Source organism: Gallus gallus, chromosome 14, assembly GCF_016699485.2.
Source record: "Gallus gallus isolate bGalGal1 chromosome 14, bGalGal1.mat.broiler.GRCg7b, whole genome shotgun sequence".
NCBI lineage: Eukaryota > Metazoa > Chordata > Aves > Galliformes > Phasianidae > Gallus > Gallus gallus.
The window spans coordinates 6,888,501-6,911,296 of record NC_052545.1 but is presented as its reverse complement, the minus strand read 5'-3'; the positions used below and the strand labels follow the sequence as shown (position 1 = coordinate 6,911,296).

Genomic DNA, 22,796 nt, shown 5'->3' with positions numbered 1-22,796 from the left:
GAAGAGCTGGTGGAGATGAGAGGTCTCGGTCAAGAGGAATCCAGAAGCAACGTGCTGCTGCCTCCCTGCCAAGGAACCAAGAGAGGCTGGACGCTCCAAAGAACAATCTTTAATCAAGTTATGCAATATACAAAAGTTTAGTTTTCATGTAGAACAAGTTCAGTATTAAAATGCAGATTGCTCAGTCTCAACCTGGGCACGTTAAATATCTTAGTTGTGCTGTGACAAAAGGAAACAAGTCGAGAGCATCATGCACAGACATGTACAAAACTTACATGATAGTTCTGGGGAGAACCCCACACTTTATCTCATTAGAAGGCCCAGGAACCTCCAACAAGAGGGTTGGTTTTTGAGTCAAGATTTTGGCTTTGAAAAGTTAAGGGGAAAAAAAAAAAAAAGACTATATAAGAAATTTTTAAAAAACACTTTGTAATGGGAGGAGCAAAAAAAAACCCCTTTGTGCACCACTCACAGTGAACACAGCACCATCACCACAGCATCAGGGGCTCCCTGGGGGCAACTGGAGCATACCCAGGAGCGTGAGCCCAGCTGTGTGATGGCAGGTTACAGTACAAGGGATGCTAATAGACTTCCCTGTCCACAGCTGAGCTGGTTTGGCACAGATGTTGGTTCCATCAAGACCAAAGCCTAAGTGGAGGATTTCACACGGGCTGAGCCAGATTTCGAACTGAGGAGCTTCTCCACCATGGTGCGAGCATAGCGTAGTCGGCTGGCCAGCTCCTTGCAGCATCCGTGCTCCTCAATGAGGCTCAGCTTGTACGTGCGGAAGTCCCGTTTCTCATCTATGTATGTGACAGCAGCCATTAGAGGGCACAAGATGACTTTGGTGTGGTCCTGTAGGGAGAGAACACAAGGTCACCCTGAGCACATGGCTCCACGGTGAAGTGTTTTTCACTCCTTCTGATGAACCATCACAGCAAGGTCACCCCAACTGCAGGCCAGCAGCATGCACAACAAAACAACACTGCAGAAGAGCTGCAACAAGAAAGCGCTTACTCATAGGGTGGAGCTAAGGGAAACGAATTCATGCTGCACCAACTGTGCAGCAGTTTTACTCCTGCTAAAGGAAACAGTCACTTGATGAGCTAGGAGTGGCTGGATGGCTTAAATACCAGCAAGCAGCCTTCTTTCTAGTGCTATGTTCACTGTGCAAAGCTTCAGCTCAGGTTATAACCACCTGCAGGGATCACCACCTTGCCATCTAGCACTGAACGTAGCAAGTCAGCACAACAGCCTCACCTGGAAGAAGTTGATCTGCACAGTGCCATTGCTGAGGTGCAGGATGATGGCACTGCGGGTCCGGAACCACGTGCAGAGGTAGGGTAAACGTGCCAGCTCGTCTCCTTCCCGAGGTGTGATGTTAGCACCTGCCTTCAGCAAGTGCTCACTCATGTAGTTCCTGAAGTATTTCAATAGTGTTATCTGCAAATAGAAGAGGCTGTGAACAGACAGGCTGAGGATGAGCCCTGGTACCTGGGGAGAGTAGGAGCTGTTACCACAAATTCAGAGACTTCTTACATCTTTCAGAGCTTAAGAGGTCACTGCACAAACTGGTGCAAATTCAAGTACCACCAGAGTTCACTTTGCTGTCTGAGAAAAAGACTCACTTTGCTGAATGCTTCAGCGCATGTAAGCTTTATGACAGCTTATTTCTGGGAAGCTGCTCACAGATGAGCCTCAGTTAGCAACTAGAAATAAACAGGGAGAGCCACCAGCATCTCTCTTTTGGGTCACATTTTATGAGCCAAGAGTACCCCAAGTTACAAATGTTTTTCCCCTGGTGTCCACCCTGACAGCAAAGCTCAACAAGACCTGCAGAAGTCTCACCAGGAACAGCCACCCACCAACAAGGGCTCCTGTCCTCTGGACTGACCTTCTTGTTCAAGGCAGAGGGACAGGATCTCACAGTGAAATAGGACTCGGTGTTGTTTTGCTCAATGTACTGCAAGCTGTCCCCATCATTGTACATGATAAGACGAGTGGAGTCATTGAAGAGAACTCCAACACTGTTGTCACACAGCTGATAACCTAGTTGGAAAGAAAGCCTGTTAGACTTGCACATGTGTTACCCTTGGTTACATGAAATACAGAACTGGAACATTTGTCATCTGGGGGGTCCCCGAAGGCCACCTCACCAATTCTAAAGATCCTCCTTTTTACAGAGGTCTAGATGGCACTTTTTCCCCTCTGGATTTGTCATCCTCCCTTGTTGCATTATCTGCTGCATAAGGAACTTCAGCTCCTACACTGAGTACACGTGCTAGCCACTCTGGATCCACGGGATCATGCTGCATGCACCCTTAATGTGGCCAGGCTGGATATTCAGTGGCCACTACTCTGTGTTCACTTAGTGTTTGATGATGTTCCTGGTGCTCTTAGACACACAAATACTAAAAAATCATGATTAAAAAACCTAAACCTACGCTGAGCCCAAATCAGGACTACCAACTACTTCAGGAGCTACAAAAGGCTGAATTGCCACCACGTTATTTACCTAGACCATACTTATCCGAATAGTCCACCCATTTGCTAACCCAGAAGATGGGAATACAGGCTGGGTCTTCAGCTTCTTCTGCAAAGAGAAAAGGAGTTTGTTAGAAGACATTTCAAGGCATGCTGTGCACCACAGCAAGCAAGGCCAAGAGGAAGATAAGTAGCTCCTACGCTGCTTTTCTGCCTTTCAGGTTGAAGCTGAGGTCAGTTCGCCCCTCAATTCAGCCAAGAGCATCAGTGACAGAAGCAAGTTACCCAAAAAGGTCAGTGCCTATGAGGTTGTCCCCAGACTCACCTTGTCTCACTGCTGTTCTCTCAGAGGGTTTGGCTGAGTTGACTGCAGTCAGCTGCTGTAACATGTCTGCTAAGTGACACTCAATGGTGTCTCCCACCTCCCGCAGCCCAGCTGCATCTTCCTTTTCAGGCAAGTTTTCTAATGCAGGGCTTTCTGGTCCTGGGCCAGGAAAGAGAATATTGCAGAAACATGAGCAGGAAGTTTCTAAAAGCACCAATTTACATTCTACCTTTGTTATAAGGAAAGAGTTATTCGCCTCATAGCTGAGCTGCTCCCTGCTTTGGTTCTGGACAAATAACAAGGAGAACTCCCAGACACGAGAGTTCTAGTTTCCATGAGAACTGGGAGAGTAGGTGAGGCAGCACTATATTCCCTACAGATGGGTCTGTACGTTGCTAGAGGCCAGGCAGGCTCTCACCCAGTGCTGCAGTCCATAGCCCTCAGTTCCAGACGCCTGCCCTTACCTTTGTTGAGTGCTGTCAGTGGCTTTCGCCCGTTCAGTTCAAGTGTGCTGGGAGCGATTGAAAACCGAGGTGCAACAGTGAGACAGCTGGTGGGCAGGCGGCTGGGGATGTACCCTGATGTGAAGAACTCATCGTTCAGCAACTCGTTGATAGCCGGGCGTGTGGCAGGGTCAGATCTCAGCATCTTCTGAATGAGGTTAGCAGCTACGGGGTTGATGTGCTGGGAGGAGACAGGCAGAGTTGTGAGACAAGCAGGACAAGCACACCCTAGTGGCATCTTCTCTGTATAATACAAAAGGGACAAGGTTCTGCTCAGAGCACGGCTCTGGGTCAGGCAAACAGGACAGAAGCCTGGGAGACAGAACCATACAGGTATGGAGAGCAGACTCCTGACAGCATGCAAAGCTTAAAAATCAACTGACTTTAGCAAGATCAAATCAATAGCAGTGGGATGAGATGGGAACTTGGACAAAGACCCCATTTGTGGCTGGAATCAGTACATAGGATTGAACAGCCCTACTCAGCCGTCCAGCTCAGAAGTTATTTCCTGAATCAAGGGGAATGCTGTTGGCCCCTTAGGAACAACTTGGCCTTAGAGGTTCACTCCACCACCAACTGATACAGCCCCTTCTCAGCTCGCTGCAATAATAGCTGCTTCACTGTTTTGTGAGAGCCCACTAAGTGCCAGAAACAGGATGGTACAACAACAGCTGCAAGATGAACGGATCCACCCATGAGAAGTACAGTACCTTGGGAATAGTATACTCATTCTTCTTGATTCGGATGTATGTTTCTTTGAGACAAGAGGTTTCAAAAGGTGGTTTCCCCACCAGCAGAGTATACCTGCAGGTTTGCAGACATAGAAGTGTGTTAGCTTATTTTTGCATAAGATGGCAAAACAATAAGACTCGAGTGCAGAAGAAATCTCATCCTAAGGACAACTTCCCAGCAGAAGGAACAGAACGCTTTGGCATTAGAAGTACAGTAGAGCTAGCAACTGCAGTACTGCGTCTGGTTCCTGCACCTCTGTGGGTGCTAGTAACCTCTGGAGATGGCTTCAGTTAGGAAATGAGGATTCTGGGGGGAAAAAGGCCCAAGGTGGCTGTGCTGTGTAGCAGATCGGACTGCAGCCAAACATGTACCCATGTGCTCAGAGCACCAGGGAGGTCAGGTGCCAGCTGGCAGCAGGGCTCAGCCACGGCACTGGGTTGGATACAGCACATCCAAAGCTGCAGGATACACCAAAACCTCACAGGGGCCAACAGGACGTGGGGCAAAGGGACCTCGCAGCCCTGCAGGAGACACTTTGACTCACATGATGCAGCCAATGGACCATATATCCACCTCAAAGCTGTGCCCCTTCTTGCCCAGCACCTCCGGGGCGATGTAGTTGGGGGTCCCACACAGGGTCTTCTTGCGCTCGCCATCATACTCCACTTTGGTGGCCAGGCCAAAGTCACCTTGGGGAGAGACAGAGAGACGGGAGCATAGGAGGACCCAGGCAGGAGGATGGGACGGCTACGGGGGCGCACCGCGCCCCGACACCTACCGATCTTCACCTCCATGTCGTCGCTGAGGAAGAGGTTGCCCAGCTTGAGGTCGCGGTGGATGACGCGCTGGCTGTGCAGGTACTGGCAGCCCAGGATGATCTGCCGCAGGTAGTAGCGCACCTCGGGCTCGCTCAGCGCCTTCCGCCGCTTGTGCAGCTCCAGCAGCGACTGAGGGGAGAAAGGCACGCGGGGACGGGGGGGGGGGGGAAGGTTGGTCAGTCGGCTCCCGGCCGCGCCCGCACAGCCCCCCGCCCGCCGCCCCCCGCCCTCACCCGGCGGCGGCACAGCTCCAGCACCACGTAGACGAAATCGCCGTCCTCGAAGAAGCTCTGGAAGCCGACGACGTGGCGGTGCGCCAGGCTGCGGTGGATGGCGATCTCCATGGACATCTTCTCCTTCTGGTGCGGCTTGGCCAGCAGCGATTTGGGCACCACTTTGCCCGCGTACACCTCGCGGCTCTCGGCCTCGGTCAGCTCGTAGCACCGCGCGAAGCCGCCCTTGCCCAGGAAGCGGCCCCGCACGTAACTGCGCCGCGTCCGCGGGTCCAACAGCACCTTCGGCACCTCCTTGCCCCCCGCCGCCGCCGCGCCGCCCGCTCGTGCCGGCTCCACCGCCGCCACCGGCCGGGCTTTGCCGCCCGCCGCGCTCATCGTGCCGCCGCCGGGCCGGGGAGCGTCGTCGAAGCCGAAGGTTGCGGGGCCGAAGCCGGAGCCGGAGCCGTGCGGGACGCGCTGCGTCGGCGGCGCTCGCCCGATTCAAACGCGGCCCCCGAGCGTTACGCGCCCGCGGCGGCTGCCCATTGGTCGAGAGGATTTAAAATCCACGCCGCCCGCCGCGGGGCACCATGGGAGCAACGCCGCCCGCCGCGCTTAAAGAGACAGAAGCCGGCGGGACGGGCAAACGGCGCCGCCCTGCGGCCGGGAGGGACGCGCCGCTCGGCGGCCTCGCACCGCAGCGGTTTATGGGCACGGCCGGGAAGGCGCGGACATCCGGCACGCACAGAGCGCTCCGTAACGCCTGCGGGCAGCGGGGACGTTCCTCCCTGGGAGAACTGACAGACCTCCGGGGAGACGTGATAGCGGCCTTTCAGCGCCCGAAGGGGGGCTATAAGAAAGGAGGGGGCAGACTACGTAGCAGGATCTGTGTGATGGGACGAGGGAAAATGGTTTCAAACTGAAACGGGAGATTTATATTGGATAGAAGGAAGAAGCCGTTTGCAGTGAGGGCGGTGAGGAACGGCACGGGGTGCACGGAGAGGTGGCGGTGCCCCATCCCTGCACAGCCCACGGTCAGGCTGCACGGGGCTCTGAGCGCTGACGGAGCTGTGGGTGTCTCTGCTGCAGGGCTGGAGCCGCTGCGGGAGTCACCACATGGGGTTCTGCCCATCTCCTCCTCGCCGTGGGCACTGAGCAGCTTTTCACACTGCCACACTTATAAAGGCAATTCACGTTAGCCTGTACTCGAGGTGTTTCTCCTTTGACAGCGGCAGCACCACACTTTGTTTCCACACGGCCTGCTGTGATGCTTCCGCGTGACAGCATTTTGCTTACAGAATACATTTCCACACTGACCCAAGGGTCCGACACTTTGCCAATTTTTATTGTGTAGAATCCCACCCATTTTGATGGTGTATTCTTCAGTTTCTCCCTCTCTGCCACCGAGGTGACACGTTGCCAGCTGGGTGTGCTTCTACCCAGCCTCGATTCTTTCTTTCCCTTGCCAGCCATCACATGGAACACAACCTAGTAAACAGAACCTAACAACGAACCACATGCACTCAGGTCTGGAGACTTTACTTCTGCAGCCTAACATCATTTGGTGAGAAAAGTAACTTTACATTCTCATCCCCTGCTCTGGTCATGCTACTTGCTGGAGCAGAATAGAACACCAAAGGAAAACAGCCATGAACAGTGCAAAAAGCACCTGGGGCAGCTCTGGCCATGAGCATGCCTTCTCCCTCCAGGCATGCATGGTCCCACCCTGCTGAAAGGCAAATGAGGACAGCTCTGTTGTAGCTTCCCTTTCCCAATATGGAAAGCTGTTTCTTTTACGAGATTGCTGATAGCCCTGGCCAGCATATTCTGTGCTTTGCAATTTGCTGGAACCATGGGTACTGCAGTTGTGTCAATGGCTACAGGCTAGCTGGGTGCATCGTGGCAGAGAGCTGGCAGAGGTGTGGAGGTGAGCCCAGGTCAGTGATGCTTCAGAGGACAGGATAAAGTAACCAGATGTAAGGAATGTTAACAGTGCTGAGCATTTGAGATCTTCAGTGGTGACTTTTTAAACCCTGGCAGAGGCCACCTTAACAGAGACAATAAAAGAGGTTTTAATTAAATCAGAAGGGTTGGGTCAGCCTGCTGGAAGGAAGAATAGGTTGAGAAATGCGTAATGCTCTGTGTAGTTATGCATCCCTCAGCACACTGCACTGCTCAAGTGGTTGTGGAAATGCACGTCTGAAACTTTTCCAGTTGCAGTCTCATTTCCACTCCCAAGCTTGCATCCCTTCATTTGGCAGCCACCTCCTCCAACACCCCCCCCCCCCCCCGCAACGCCAGCAGCCCTGCTTCCCACTGCCCTCCGTGGTCATTGACCAAGCAATCCCAGTGAAGTGCACTATGTGGTGTTGAAACCTTGAAGGGACACCATGGCAACAAAGCAGACACAGCCATCCCTGACCAAGCACAGAGCTGCTTCCCACATCTCCTGAGATGGCTGACATTAAGCTAACAGGGCAAAATGGTATTTGTGAGCGGCACTATAAACACTAGAGTATCTGACTTGCAGAAGATCTCACAGGGATGTCAAAACCTGTCCAGTCTGGTGACCAAGGAGGCCTCCAATAGTCCCTCAACAAATGGCTTTTGCAAGGGCTACAAAGATTTTGGACAGGAGGAAGTGAACATTTTTGGAAGTTGAAGTCAAGTAGAAAGCTGCCTGAAGTGCAGATGCAGCACAAGGAACACTTACAACTTGGTATTTTTTCCACTCAGGTAGATAAAGTGGCAAGACTGGGACTTTCACAGGGACATCAGCCTCAACTCACACGAGCTGGCTTCAGCTCTTGCTTTTTTCAAGAAGAGTTGTACCATCTGGGATGGCCTGATTTCCAAATGCTTGGAGCAACGCTGCTGGAGCGACAGTCCTAAGTTTCAGAGCTGAAGAGAGGACTGTACAGTCACCTAGGAGGCATTAGGATTCTCACTTCGGCATCAAGAATAGAAGCAAAGGCATTCATTCCGTGGCACAGCCATTACAAACTAGCTACACTGCAGCTATTTGCTAGTGAAAGTCACCAGCTCAGATGCAGAAAGCAGATGTTGTTTTACACCATGCTTAATGCACTGACGTAATATGCCTGCAAGTCACAGAACAAGAGACTGTGGCTCATATGCACAGGCATGACAGGAACCTCACTCTGGTCTCAGGTTTGATTTAAAAAGTCACAACGTTAAGTTACTTGAACAACTTAAAAGGCTTTAATTTATGCACAATAAAAAATACAAACAAACCAGACAGTGGTTTTACATTAGATTAACAGCAGTTTTCTACACGTTAGTACTTGTGTTGCTGTTTGCTATGTAAAGTATAGCAGTACTTTGCACTATATACAACAGCTGAAGGCTCCAGGGCTGCCGATCTCTCAGCTGTATACCTACTACAAATTAATATACATTCTGCCCTCCCCACACTGCTACACTACAACATGCAGGAGTCCCAGTTTAAAAGACTACAGAGGGCCAAGGTTAAGCTTTAATAAAACACAACCAGAACAGGCAGATTCACTTTTGACCAGTTGTCTGCTACTGTGTCAGGTACGTGCAAGTGTGAGCTGTCTCTGACTTGCACACAGCTGATCCCACTAAGAATTAATCCGGCTGCATTACTTGTCGAAAATGAAGTATTCACTCTTTTCAAGAAGTCTGAATCTCCATCTGAAGTTTTATAATGAAAAAAAAAAAAAAGCACCAAAAGGTATTCTGCAAATATATACACTGGGCAACAAATGGGGAGAATTGCAGCATTTTCTTGCCACTTTCAATTTCTGCTTTTAGATTCCCACTCTTTCTGCTGCACTGAGTTCTGAAAATGGCATGGTACCTCTCTTTCCAAAGTCCTTTGGCTCCCTATGGTCTGCAGCACTCAGGACAAAGTATATACACCATCCATGAGAGTCCTAACCCTGTAGGATGGGAAGAGGATGGGACTGGTGACTACTTCAAGAAATAAAATCTAAGAACTGTCCTGTCAGGCTGCTGTGCTTTAATCTCAACACAGCTATTTGCTGACTGCCCCTAAGTGGCATGAGGGAGAGAACTGGAAAGGGAAAAGAAAGAAAACTCGCTGGCTGAGATAAAGCTGAGCACACAAGCAAAGCAAAAAAATGAATGTATTCACTAGTTCCCATTGGCTGGTGGATATTTAACCATTTCTAAGAAAGCAAGGCTCCATCATCTGTAAAAAGTGACTTGGGAAGACAAATGCCATAACTCTGAATGTTCCCTCTCCCCCATCCTTCTTTCCTTCTAGCTTTTATTCTTGAGCAGGGCGGCATCATACTGCATGGAACATCTCTTTGGTCAGCTTGGTCAGCTGTCCTGGCTGTGTCCCCTCTCAGCTTCTCGTGCTCCCACAGCCTCCTTACTGACAGGCAGCATGAGAAGCAGAAGGCCTTGACTCAGTGTAAGCACTGTTCAGCAAATACTAAAACATCAGTGTGTTATCAATGTAGCCCTACACAAGCTACCACTCACAAAATTAACTTTGTCACAGTCCAAACCAGGACACAGGCAAGGTATACAAACACAGCTTTCAAAGCATATAAAGACAGCCTAAAGTCAAACTCAGGATGATAAAAGATATCCTGGCCCTGCAGGACAGAATTGCAGTCCATGGGGAGAAAAGGAACCTCAACAAACAGGTCCATACATCAGCAAATATTTTTATGAAGGAAGGAGTTGCCTCTGATGAACCATGGTAAATACTGCCCACAAAAAGCACGTCAGCCACACAGTACTTATTTTCTAGGATGGAGACTGCTCTGAGCAAACGTGAACCCACTTGACTTTGGGGTAGGAATAGAACAGAGATGAAAGACACAATTTGGCTGCAGAGTATGTTGTCAACTCTGCCTTGTTCCCCAGCTGCAATGAGAAGATGTTGCCTTAGGGAATGGAATCAGCTTTCCTAGCTCCAGAACATTTAATGGCACAATTCAGACAACATGGAATGAATTACATTCAGATGAACATGCAAAGGTTAAACAACAAGACACAGCAGCTTGCACAGGGGACTGCTTGGCCCGACCATTAGTGTTCAGGAATGCTCACAGAAGTGTTCAGGAACAGCAGAGGGCCATGCCCTGGACTCTTTGAACAACATTCTTCTCTCTGCTCCCAAAATACTTCTGTGCGCCTTTACTGCTCTGAAACATGGTAAATAGGCTACTAGACCTGAGTTAGTGGCAAGAACTTCTGGTAGTAGCTCTTTGTAACATCGATCATGAGTTCCTGGGTACATTCCGGGAGTTCACCAGAAAAGAGTCCTAGAAGAAGAACATGAGTATGACCATCAATGTTCTTGCAGAAGAAAGCAGAAATAAGCTAAAATTCAACATTTAAAACAATTAGTTTGATCGATCTGTAAGCAAATACTAAGGGAATAGCTAAGGCTCTTCTCTTATGTAGAGGAATAAAGGAGGATCCATCCCATTGTACCCCTGGGATGGATATCAGACAACCCGCTGCAGCTAGGTCCTGTAACAGCTTCTGCTGTTCTCCATAAAGCATGATCAGAAGACAAACAACCACCTGTCACTTGTACAGTGAGACCTCGAGAGCAGACAGACAGATGAGCTGGAACTACATATTTATATACCTCAGCCTAAAGTACCTACCTTCCTCTTTACAAAATTATGAGCAGCTGGACTTACTACAGCTGAACTACTAAAACACCTGGAAAAACAGAAACCACCAAAGGAGTGCTCCCTCTCCCAGAGTCCAGCTCAATTCTCCATGCCTGAAAGACTGTTGCTTACTGTACAAGATGATCACAGCTGGCACACACATTGGCATCCCAGACATATTATCATTATACATAAACATATACCACCTACCTAACATACACTAAAGCAGTGAGATTCACAAGTTAAAATTGTTACTTCAGAGTTCACCAAAGTGTCCTGTACCTTCATTCCTACATGCTAAATGTCAGTAGGAATCTTTGTCACAGCAATCTTGTTTCAAAATAAGAATATCCATTTTAACCACATTTATGTACAAGTAATATTAGAGGGAGCATACCTGGGCAGCCTGAGAAGACTGTGAAAGGTGGGACTACTGTTTCAGGAGGTAGTACTGTGTTGTCTAAGATTTTGCAGCAGTCCTTCAAAACACACCTACGACCCTAAAACAAAGATTAGGTAGAATTTGTACTTAAAGTACTATACAATTTTGCTTATTCCTGATAAATTTGCTAAGCTTCAACAAGCTTAACTCTTCAAAACATGTACAGAGGATAATGCAAATAAGTCTCTACCCAGATTGACTGCTCTTCCCAGCAGCACTTGAGAGACAATATAGATTTTTTTTTTTAATCTTGAGGGAAAAAAGTCTGCTTGCTTTTGACTAACATATGGGCAGCTGCATATTAACTTGCAACAGCATGCAAATGGGAACCTAGATCTCAAGTCATGCAGTAACATAGCAACAGCCTCTCAAATTCAGCAGATGGCGGCCTTGACTATTTTGCATTATTTGCACAGAATCACAGTTCCACTTGTACTTTATGAGAAGGCCATCATCTCTGGACAGGCTCATTAGCCAAGAGGACAAACAGTCGTCAGCCGTACCCACTGTCCTCAGAACAGCAAGACCAAAAGCATCCCTTTCTGTGGAGAAGGAAAAGGATGAGAAAGGAACAGCATACAGTAAGTACACTTGTTCCTGATGGTTGGCACAGACACTTTTCCACTGCTGTTACAAAGTCTTAAGGGTCTTGAACCTCTCAAGAGGCTCAAGAAAAGACTGGGAAAGAGTACTCACAATGACACAGTTCTTGCCTATGTGGACATAGGAGCCAATCTGGGCTGCATTGACAACACAATCCTCTTCTATGAAGACATGATCACCAATGTGGAGAGGGAAAAAAGCAACCCTGCAACAGGAGAGACTTTTGTTCAGATGGTACAACATATAAACTAATTGACAACGTTATTAGACCCCAAATCACAGTGCAAAGTCTCTTGTTTCCAACCGGAATACCAAATGTAGACTTGACACTATGGAAGACTGAACAGTAACTACTCTTTCCTCAGATATTTCTAAAGGATGGTCAAGATAAGCAACAGGAAGACACTGCAAACAAGTAAAGATCAAGTGAAACATGTTCATCACCTGCCTATTGTAATATATCACAGCCCTTCCATATTATGGTCCAAAGGGAACACCAACTCACAAGATAAAACTGAACATTTGAGGAAAAGCCTTAAAGGGACATTTAGGCAAATTATTGACAAAGCAACACAGCACTCTGAACATGCAAACCTGAGGCAAATTAATATATTTTGTAAGCATACAGATTTCAACCTCAGCTTCCCTGAAGAAAGGATCTCTCTTACCCTTTGCTAAACTTCTTGAAGGGCGGTCTGATAACACTGCGGCTTTTCACCACGCAGTGCCGTCCGACTCTTACATTTGCCAGGTCACCACGGATGATGCAGTCATTCATTACTATTGTCTGGACAAGAAAGGGAAGAGAAATAAATGAGCTGAAACACCTGCTGGTGTTCTCAGTTACTGTATAAACTCGTGTCAGGGAGACTACATGCCAGGAAACGCACACAGTGCTCCCACTGTGGCAGTGTGGTGCACAGAGCAAACACACAAAGTAAGGTGAGGCACAAGCAGAGCCACACGGACAAAAGCACTGCCGTCTACAGCACCGGGGGCAGACAAGGGGCAGCGCAGTGCTGCGATAGACACAGCTTTCCCTCGTCCCACTGCTTACCTTGCCGTTGAGAACGATGTTTTGGCTGCCGCAGAGAACGGACTGCCTGCTCACCTTATTGCCGGACGCCTGCGGGGAGAAGAGGCAGTCGCCGAGCCGAGCCGAGCCCAGTCCAGCCCAGAGCCCAGCCCAGCCCAGCCCAGAGCCCAGAGCCCAGAGCCCAGAGCCCAGAGCCCAGAGCCCAGAGCCCAGAGCCCAGAGCCCAGCCCCTCCAACCCGACCCGCACACCGCGCCCCGCACCGTCTCGATGTACTCGGACTTGTTGTACAACATCTCGCTCAGCTCCATGGCCGCAACACTTCCGCAAGGCCGCTCCGCACTTCCTGTACGTCACTTCCTGCCGCCAGCCGGCGCTTCCGCTGTGAGTGCGGCCAATGGCGACGCGGTTGCCATGGGCACGGGAGGCGGTAGTCATGGCGGAGGCTGCGAGTGGCGTGGTGCTGAGCGGGGCCGAGAAAGAGAAGGTCTGGCCGGGCCGGATCGGGGCTGATGGGCTGGATCTGGGGCCGGGGTTGCAGTCCCAGCTCTGTTCGTTGTGTTTTGCAGCTGCGGGAGAAGCTAGCATTGCTGAGGAGGGAGTACAGCGAGACCGTCAGCCGGCTGCGGGTGAGCGGGCCGGGCCGCGGCCGGTAGCGGGGCTAGGCTGGGCTGGGGAGGAGTTGTCCGGAGGCCGATCCGAGCCCCTCGATCGTGTTGTATTCCCAGAGGGCGCAGAGAGCCGAGCGGGCCAAGAGCCACGGCGGGAAGGCGGCGGCGGAAGGAACCCGGCGGCCCGGAACGGGGGAGGCCCCGCAGAGCCCCGCAGGTAGAGCCGGGCGTGGAGCTCCCTGCCCACTGCCCGCGGGCACTCGGCCCCTATCATTAAATTGCAATCTGCAGCAGCACCCCATCTCCTCCCTTCACCGGCTGCTCTCTGATCCTCACTGTACGATCCCAGCCTTTCGCTCTTGCCAAAGTTGACTGATTTTACTGTGTGATGTTTTTTCTCGGATGCAGCTTTAATGGGTGTGCTTTACACACACGAGATTTCTTCCCACAGGCTGTAGTGATAACGTATCTCCTGGTGCTGAAAGACATAAAACATGTCACCTACAGACTGAAACCTCCTCAGGCCCTGACACAAAAGTGAAAACATCTGTCACGTTCAAACATAATCCTGAGTTCTTCAATAATGAAGTTAGCTTGCAGGACAGCTCACAGGCAGAAAGTACACAGGCTAGCCAGGAAAATGCTTCCTGTGGACTTCCTATGCTTGCCACTGAGGAGAAAAAAAAACAAACTTCGAAAAGCATGATGAAGCTGAGGAGGAGGACAAAGATTCTGGTGTCAGAGGGAAAGGAATCAGCGCATGATGTGCATCTCATCAATGCTGATGTAATGGTGAAAAACCAACCTGCTAGCGTGGAGGAACTTCGGTCACCAGTCTTCAGGCGAAGCAGTTTCTCAAACACTGAGGACAGTGCTCAAATAGAGTCCAGACCACTGCTCATGGAGAGACAGGAAAGCAGTTTAACTCCTCCAGGTGCAGAGTTTGGAGTTCCACGGGACATGCCTGAGGGTAGTATTCCTCTGGGAGTGTCAGAGCTGTTGCCATGTGCTCTGGGGTACAGCAGTGATGTCTGGCAGCCTGAGTCCCCAGGTGCCACAGTCACATCTGATAACCGGGAAGCTGCACAGCCATGTTCAGAGAGTGGTGAATCTGTTTCACTTGATGCCAGTGGTAAAAAAGAATCTTTCAGGACAGTAAAAGAAAGGGACAGCGAGAGCATGTGTGAAGATCAGGGAGAATTACGTAGGCTTTTGGATTTAATGTCAGAAAATGAGGTGTTGCCCACTGATACAAGTAACAATGTGATTAATGAGAGCAAAATCCATGGAGGAAATCAAAATGACGCTGGTAGTTTAAATGCCTTTCCTTCAGATCTTCCTCTGGATAATGCTGAAAAATTGGTGGAGAATCAGCAGCTTGAAATTCAGTCAAGACTTTCTCATCAAGAGAGGGTTACAACTCCTGAAAGTGCACTGAACTCTTGCACGGTGGTTGAAGGGCTTCCCTTTCCAGTTGAATACTATGTCAGGACAACTCGACGCATGTCTAATTGCCAGAGAAAAGTGGACCTTGATGCTGTAATTCTGAGCCACCTGGGCAGGAGCAAGAAAGGTCAGAGAAGTAAATGCAAGCAGAAAGATACAAGCTTGGGTCAGTCCTCTCAGGAAACTGTTGAAAATCATTTGGAGTCAGAAGTTGTGCCATTCCCTTTCCTTTGTGCAGAAAGTGATCCAGTGAATTCTAGTCCTCAGAAACATATTCTTACATCCAGTGGTAGCAGCACTTCACCTGGATCAATTTCTCAAAACAGCATCAGAAGCACAAAGCGAGACCAGAGACAATCACAGAGGAAACAAAAGGGAAAAAGAAAGTCTACCTGCAAACCCCTTCTGAACGAAACATCACAGGAACTTATAGAAAGTTTGGATCTTGGAATGCCAAGGGAAAGCAGTAGTCTGCTATCAAATGAGTATCAGAGTGAAAAGGAGAACTGTGAGGCTAATCTTGAAAAATCATCTTTGGATGGGAGACAGTTTTCTGTTGCTGCAGCTCTTGGGTCCGAATTGACAGGTATGATACAGCCAACAAGTACTGATCCTCCTGGTGGAAGCCAAGTACTTGGCAAATGCAGCGAGTCTCGTTCAGAACAAGTCCAGAATCCACTGCAGAAAAGTGACTCTCTGAACCCAGAGAATGAAACTTTTACCAGCCACACAAGTGATCTGGAATGCAACTTAAGCGTGTCTGATAAACATCCAGTGAAACATGTTAAGAATCAGCAAATGCAAAGAGCCTGCAGGGCTGAGCAGCTCCTCATAGTCCCTCTGCGCCGCTCCCTTCGCTCCTCTGCAAGACAGAGAAACAGTCACATCTCAAAAGGTATTTCATCAAACAGATGCACCCTCTAAAGCTTGAGCCAAAGACCAAGGCAAGGAAACAGCTGAGTGTCTCCATGCACTGCTGTTCAAACCCCGCCGTATTTTTATTCAGGAAAATCTAATAGGGTTGGTTTTCTATTCTTGACAATTTTTTTTTTTTTTAATTTAGGTCATGATGTTGCCCAAATTCCTTGTGCAATCCCAGAGATTTCTGCCTCGGTACAGTGACAGAGAATGAACAGTTGTGCATGGCCGAGGAGCAGGGCTGGGAACTTCTTCAGCTGCCTTGTCTGCTCAGGTCAACGTTGTGCACACTGTACCTGATTTTCCAGTAAATGGATATAAATCTCTGTTTCTCCAACTGAGTCTGCATATTAATGACTTTTTAATGTGAAAAAAAAAACACCAACAAACACGAAATAGAAAGATGAGAATTACTGTCTGAAAGTCCAGAAATATGTAGGAAAATGAAAACGTTGGGAGAAAAACAAAACAAACTGGTCAGGTACTCAAGCAATTTTGCTTGGCTTTGGCAATGATATTTTAGCTGAAGGGTTGATGCAGAGCAATTGTGGAGTGTAGCATCTTCCTGGAAATTTCCACTTCCATCTGTACAGATGGATTTTTTTTTAATAGATTAGACTGACACTCTTGATAAGAGATTCTGGTTGCTGGTTAATTTATGATATGATATTTTCTCTTGAATTCTAGGTGAGAACAAAAGAGGACCTGGCCATCAAGTGGATTCGGAGGGTCCTGCTTCTCTTGGCCTTGCTGCTAAAGACCCCGATATGTCCGGCAATCTCTTTTCCTTCCGCAGTTTCCAGTGGCTGGTCCCCAAGCTGGATATCAAAGACTTCCATCTACCTGATGAGGAATTTGGACTACTAAAACTTGGGAAATATGAATCTTCCCCTGGGAACGACTTGGAGGTTTTTGTTCCTAGTGTGTTTGGAGATGGTGTGGCTTCAGAGGATGCACAAACTCTAGAAATAAATGCAGAAGAAAAAGAGCTTACAACTAATCTGCTTTCACCATTCAAAAATGGGTTGTCTGAGTTACCTCATTTGGAAAGCCCAGTTGCCAACGTGGAACTTTCTACAAATGAAATGCTATTTACTCCCATGGGGACTGTCTTAACTGGTGCTCCTGCTCAGCATGAGTCTCAGATTTCCTCATCTGTTTTTCCTGTCTTGGGTGCAACCCCAGCTGTTTTACCATCAGTATGCAGCAAGGTCTTCCCCAATGCATGTTCTGTACCTCCTTTGCAAGTGAGCCTGCATTCCTCCAAAGAAGCACCTGCACAGGTCAAGGATAGTAGGGAATGCAAAGACTCTGCCATTCCACTGCACTTGGACAACTGTGGTGCAGGATCTGCTAGGAAGGAGGAAGGACAAGGTACAACATGTCATTTAGAAGTTGAAAGATGTCCTAGTAATAGATCAGATGGGGCTGTGGACTTGGAGAAGCATCAGCAATCACAAAGCAAACATGAGGGATCCAGCAGAGCTTCTCCTGAGCAGGTAACATGCCAAGTGTACTATGCCAGTAGTCTTGTGGGTGAGTCCTCATCTGAAGTCTCACCTGATTTTAAGGAGAGACTTCCTTGGACGCCAACCCTGCATGTTGTCTTTAAGCTGACTTTGTAAATGTTTGGTTTTCATGTGTTGCTGAAAATCTTTTACCTGAAGAGCAAGTTCTTTAAAATCCTACTTAAAACTGCAGATGTGGGCTTCGGAGTCCATGTTTGAAATAATAAAAGAACAAAAGATTTCTGGCACCCTGATAATGTTGGTTTACCTTAAGGAAAATTTTCAGCTAGGATTGCCTTCTACATCCTAGCTGTGAGATGGTTGCTGAGAAAATGGTTTGTCTCTGAAGGGTGGGAATGCTGCTGAGAGGTGCAAAGTGGTATGAAGGAATAGGTTAGCCCATTTTCACCTGGGAAGTACCCGGGCTCTTTCAAAGGCATGCAAGAGCAGAAAGAGGTGCCCCTATTGCAGCTGCTATCTCTACTGCATACAAAGTGAATTCACAATTCTGCCCCATTCTTGCAGGTGCTGAATCTAATTTTGAAGTTCAATTATCCTGATTCTTTATTTGTTTGTGCAGAAAAACACGGAAGCAGAACAGTTGACTCCAGTGCTGCTCGATGGCTTGAGAGAAGAGAACTTGCAGTTCATTTCAAAGCTAAAGGTAGGATAACATCAGACAATTGTCTGCTGAGTTACTAACAGCTCTTTAGTAAAAGTTTAACAAAAAAAATGCAATAAAATGCAAGGTGACAACTTGGAGGAAAAAAAGAAAGAAACCAACAAAAAGCACATTGCTTAATTCAATCAGTTCTGTCTTCTTAAGTGATAAAGCATGCTGAAAAGCTAGATCCCTAAATATGTCATTTTGACTGAGAAAGAATGTCAATGTTTGTTTCTGACTAACAAATGTCTGAACACATGGTGTATCAGCCCTGCTCCAGCTCTGGGCTCAGTGGGGTCCTTGTTGGTTTAAATGACAAGTGATTTTTGTGAAGTGAGCTGATTGATTGCTGCTCAGAGGGCACCAGGTTTGTTTTCTGTGGTGCCTTCCTGGCAATTTACTTGAACATTAACATCTTGAACATTAAATTTTAGCCTCAAATTGTCATTGCGCTGAGTCTCAACATGTGTTCTTCTCAATCTGAGCCTCCACGCTATTGTAGCCATCAGAAGAAAACCAGCACTGTTTTGTTTTGGACAGGATTCTTCAGGTTCTTGTGCTGTGGATGTGAGCAGTGTGTGGTGGGGAGCAGCCGGCTACAGAGAGTTGTGTGTGGTGACTGCCTGTGAGAGTTCAGTTTCCCTGTGGAAACCTCAGGCACCTGACCACTGGGAGAAGGTCTATACTTGGCAACTTGGAGAGGTATGGGCACAATCTTTGTTTCTAGAACTCAAAACAGCTTTCTTGTATCACTGCGTTAATTCCAAAGAAACAAGGAGCCTGAAGTCTTGGGTGCAAGATCTGTTCTTTAGGTGGTGTTTTTCACTGCATCAGGCAACAGAATGACATACACTGGTGATGAGGAAGGGCAGTGTTTTGTATGGTTCCATGTTATCTGCTGGAACTTGACACTTCAGTTACTGAATGGTGGCTGCTCTGTGCTCTTCCTTTTAGATCCCTGGAGACACCTTTTGCGTCATGTCAGTAGGGGTTGTTTACTTAGATAAGCAGCAAAAAAATCAGCTATTCAACTAAGTGTGTTTCTTCAGAGGGGTCTGAAAATTAGTTCTGCCCCATATAGTTTTGCTTGAAACACTCTAGAAAATGGGAATGTAGTCAAAGGAAGAGGGACATTGTGGGTAACATGGAATTCTTGCTGTGCTGTCCTAGATTCCTGTAATACAGATCATTCCTGTGCCAGACACCTGTAACCTTGTGTGTATAGCACTGGGAAATTTGGAGATTGGAGAAATAAGGTATTGTATTTATTTCTTGCAAGTGTTTTTCTCCCCAAGGAGCTGCAGCTTAACTCTCCTCTTGTGTAGTAGCTGAAATTGACTCTTACTAATGTGTCACTATTTCAGTTGCTTTTATTGTTGGAAAATATAGAAAGAATTTCTAAAAATCAATTATAAAGATTTGCTTATTCACCCTGGAGGTGATAGACAGTTCAAATGTATTTTTTTTAATATGCTGAGGTGTGTTTGAATTATGCTTCCTTCTGTTGTTATGCATAATTTTCTCCTAATTTAGGCTCTTGCTTTATTCTTCTGAGAATGACTCATTCAAGCAATCACTAGTGAAAAGTGGGAATATAAAAGCTGTTCTTGGGCTAAGAGATGGGAAGCTGATCAGCAGCAGCAGAGCCATGCAAGAGCAGCAAGTGGAAATAGTATCACTTTCAGAGACAGGAAGGTGAGTCTTTTAGTTTTGGGGTGGTCTCGGTATGGCAGGTACAAAAGTAAGGGATGTAGAAAAGTGTGAGGTTTCTCTTCTTTTTGGAACTGTGCTGAGTACAGAGCATAGTTGCTGTTCTGACTGCCTTTCCTCGCTGGTTTGCATTTGCTATTCAGGTGCAAGGACAGACAGACTTTGATGCCTCCCGAAGAAACTGTTCTGGCTTTTGCTGAAGTAGAAGGAGTGAGAGACGCCTTGGTTGGCACCACTGCAGTAAACAGTGTTGTAGTTTGGTCAGTATTTCCTTTGCAATTAAATGGCTTGGTTTTGGGTGTAAGTGGTGGCTCTGACAGCTGCAGACATCAAATAGGCGTGTTGGCTGGCTGCTGATTTGCCTGTGAAATAATAATTTTCAAAGGGCCTGGTGTGGTCCTTTACATTCTGTGCAGCTAAGTAGATAGTGAATGAACTATGCTGCTGTAATTCCATTTACTGTTGTGTCATATTCATTACAGCTCTTCCTGTGGCCTCCTGTCGTGTTTCAATTTGCTTTCTATGAAATCAAAACTGTCTTGTGTAGTGGTATAATTATGATTAGAAAACCAGATTGAGGGTGGAAATGCAATCAGAATTTGTCTTTTCACCAACTGCAGGAATTTGAAAACAGGCCAGCTCCTGAAGAAGATGCACATTGGCTATTCCTACCCAGCTTCAATCTGCCATCGAGCATATTCTGACTCTGTACGTATGTGAAATATGGCACTCAGTTTATGGATTGCACTAACTGTGGTGGGAACTTGAAGGAGTGGATTGAAATATCATCTCTATTTAGAATCACTGAAGATATTTCAGAAGAAAATAGGTTAACTAGAACAAATAAGCCACACTGTCTTCTTCAAATTATTGGCTTTCTGCATTATACTGATAAAGTAAGAGTGATGCATCAAAGTGCATTCCAAAGCTTAGGCCAGGTAAGCTTCTGTGTGGGAAGCAGTAGTACTGTTGCCCAATGCCGGTGCCTGATGAGTCTCTTTCATTATGCAGGCAGGTGCTAGCATGATGATGGCACATTGCCATCATCAGAAAACCTATTTGAGTGGCTGTTATTTATATACATCCCTGAGGATATAAACTGTTCAAAGCCAGGCTTCATACACGTGATTCTTTGTCACTTGCTTCCACCTGTGTTGTGATCCAGCTGGATTTTGTGGTTGTCAAGGATTTGACTGCTCTTAGTAAGCACGTATTATTTTGGGACAAGAATGTCTTGTCTAATAATGATGGTTTGAGTCAGACTCTCCAAAGAGAGACTTCTCATGAATATCTATCCCAGCATATTTCATGCATGTCTGTGGCTGTTCTGAGAGCTGCTGTTTTTAGCTGTGCTGGTTTATAAGGAACTTTTATTAAATTAATAGTTTCCTAAGGATTGAACTAAGGCCTAGAAATTTTGCTTTCAGTGTCCCCTGGTCCTGCAGCAAGTTTAGCTTTTCCAAGCAGAAAGGTAAGCACATAAGTCCATGGGGTCACTGAGCTGTCATTCTGCTGCATTACATCAGCCCTTATCAGTCAGCAGCTGCTTTGCTTTTTATCTAATTTGATAAGGAAAGTAAGCCGCTTGTATTTTATTCAGTAAAAACAATGCATCACTGTCCATGGGGCTTTGATTATAGAGAATGTAGCAATTAATTTTTGGAAAATTCCTCGGAGTTTTTTCCTCTCTTACTGTTATTCTTAGTGATGTATTTTTTCCTCTGTGTATCAGGGCCTTCTGTTTGTTGTTTTAAGTCATCCCCATGCCAAAGAGAGCGAGCTGTGTGGAAACCCCGCGTTCCGTGTGATCGCGTTCAACCCGAAAACAGCCAGAAGCACCGGGGTGATGTTCTCCTCCCTCCCACCTGGACACACTGGAAGGCAAGTACAGTGGGGATGCTGCGTGCTCATCTTCGTGGTACCTCTGAGGTGGCTTTGGAGGAGACTCGGTTGATGAGCTGAGCAGCAGTGCTGGCAGTGAGCCACCTGCCGTCTTTCCGACGATAAGAAGGCTGCCATCCATCACTTCCACTCGCGCCGTGCATTTGTTATAATGCAGTGAGGGTGTTGGCTGTTTCCTGCCTGCTTCCTGCACGAGTCTGGGAGCTAACCTCTGAGCTCCCTGCGTCACGGCTCAGCAGGGGGCTCTGCTCCCCAGAGCTCTGTGAGCAAACAGAAGTGATTTTCTGCATGCTGTACGCTTTCTTGCCCTTCCCTCCCCCCCACCAAAGTGGTTATGGAAATGCTGTAGCTGGATTCATCAGACGAACTCCTCAGTCAAAAATCTCCTGAGAAAATATCTGCAAATGAGACCGGTGTAAGCCTTTGTGATGTTAAGCAGTGCTTTGCCGGGTTTATTTATGTTAAGCAGCTGTTTGCAGTCTGATGACCTTTTCCTTCCTATGTCTTGCATTTTGAAGGCTAATCTCTTTAAGACTCAGTGTCGCAATGCACTTACTTACATCTGTCACATTTCCTATGTGCACGAGTGTTAGCAGGTTGAGATCTTGGCTAACAGAGCAATTTTCACGTTCTGAGGATAGGGGAGGATTGCACGAACCTCCTTTTCTTCCAGATGCACTAAAGATGCATTATGTAACGTAACCTGGTTCTCCACATCGGCTTAAATGTGCTTGCAGATTTTCTAGCTGCATTAGAGCTAGGTGCAGATTTTCTAGGCGCATAATAGCTCTGCATTAAAGGCTGTGCCGGTGTTTTCCCAGCCGAGCAGCAGCACGGTGACGCAGGGTGTCTCCCGCAGGTACCTGGAAGGGGAGGTGAAGGACGCCTGGGCTGCAGCCGTGCTGACCTCGGGGGCCATCGCGGTGTGGGACCTCCTGCTGGGCTGCTGCACCGCGCTGCTGCCGCCGGGCTCGGACAGCCGCTGGACTCTGGTGCGCTGGAGCGCGGCGGGCGCAGGGCTGCTGGCGGGGCGGGCGGACGGCAGCGTCTGTGTGTACCGCTACGCGCGGCGCGGGGCGGTCTGACCGTGCCCCGCTCGGGGCTGCGCGCGGCGTTTGTTGCTGTTATTAAAGTGCTTCGGTTCGGTGACGCTCTGTCCGCTGCGCCGCACCGGGGTCGGGCTCGGGGTTGGGGGTTGCGCGGCCTCCCGCCGCCAGGGGGCGCTGCTCCCC

The 22,796-nt window shown here is 48.0% G+C and overlaps 3 protein-coding genes across 9 annotated transcripts; 1 reads left to right on the top strand and 2 right to left on the bottom strand.

Moving 5' to 3' along the window:
- Nucleotides 1–94: 94 nt before the first annotated feature.
- Nucleotides 95–5,586, bottom strand: PLK1 (polo like kinase 1). Its single transcript, NM_001030639.2, has 10 exons — nt 5,096–5,586; nt 4,823–4,991; nt 4,589–4,733; nt 4,023–4,116; nt 3,274–3,493; nt 2,810–2,968; nt 2,516–2,593; nt 1,895–2,049; nt 1,261–1,443; nt 95–855 (listed from the first exon to the last, which is right to left on the bottom strand). The coding sequence occupies exons 1-10, from the start codon at nt 5,471–5,473 to the stop codon at nt 649–651; spliced, it is 1,788 nt and encodes a 595-aa protein (NP_001025810.2). The 5' UTR covers nt 5,474–5,586; the 3' UTR covers nt 95–648.
- An 815-nt stretch (nt 5,587–6,401) lies between these two features.
- On the bottom strand, nt 6,402–13,146 carry DCTN5 (dynactin subunit 5). Of its 2 annotated transcripts, NM_001198639.2 has the most exons (7): nt 13,069–13,139; nt 12,828–12,896; nt 12,439–12,557; nt 11,864–11,975; nt 11,123–11,225; nt 10,274–10,365; nt 6,402–7,124 (listed from the first exon to the last, which is right to left on the bottom strand). In NM_001198639.2, exons 1-7 carry the CDS (start codon nt 13,114–13,116, stop codon nt 7,104–7,106), a joined length of 564 nt encoding a protein of 187 aa, NP_001185568.1. In that variant the 5' UTR covers nt 13,117–13,139; the 3' UTR covers nt 6,402–7,103. The 2 variants fall into 2 exon arrangements, with proteins under 2 accessions (NP_001185568.1, NP_001185569.1); NM_001198640.1 differs by lacking the exon at nt 6,402–7,124 and having other exon boundaries at nt 9,994–10,365; nt 13,069–13,146.
- On the top strand, nt 12,765–22,713 carry PALB2 (partner and localizer of BRCA2). 6 transcript variants are annotated; one of them, XM_004945264.5, is made up of 13 exons: nt 13,192–13,292; nt 13,375–13,434; nt 13,534–13,633; nt 13,868–15,757; nt 16,468–17,279; nt 17,869–17,952; nt 18,493–18,654; nt 19,123–19,208; nt 19,486–19,647; nt 19,806–19,922; nt 20,283–20,370; nt 21,395–21,543; nt 22,424–22,713. In XM_004945264.5, the coding sequence occupies exons 1-13, from the start codon at nt 13,203–13,205 to the stop codon at nt 22,647–22,649; spliced, it is 4,026 nt and encodes a 1,341-aa protein (XP_004945321.1). In that variant the 5' UTR covers nt 13,192–13,202; the 3' UTR covers nt 22,650–22,713. The 6 variants fall into 6 exon arrangements, with proteins under 6 accessions (XP_040503871.1, XP_004945321.1, XP_414873.4 ...); XM_414873.8 differs by lacking the exon at nt 13,868–15,757; XM_040647935.2 differs by lacking the exon at nt 13,534–13,633 and having other exon boundaries at nt 13,211–13,292.
- Nucleotides 22,714–22,796: the final 83 nt, after the last annotated feature.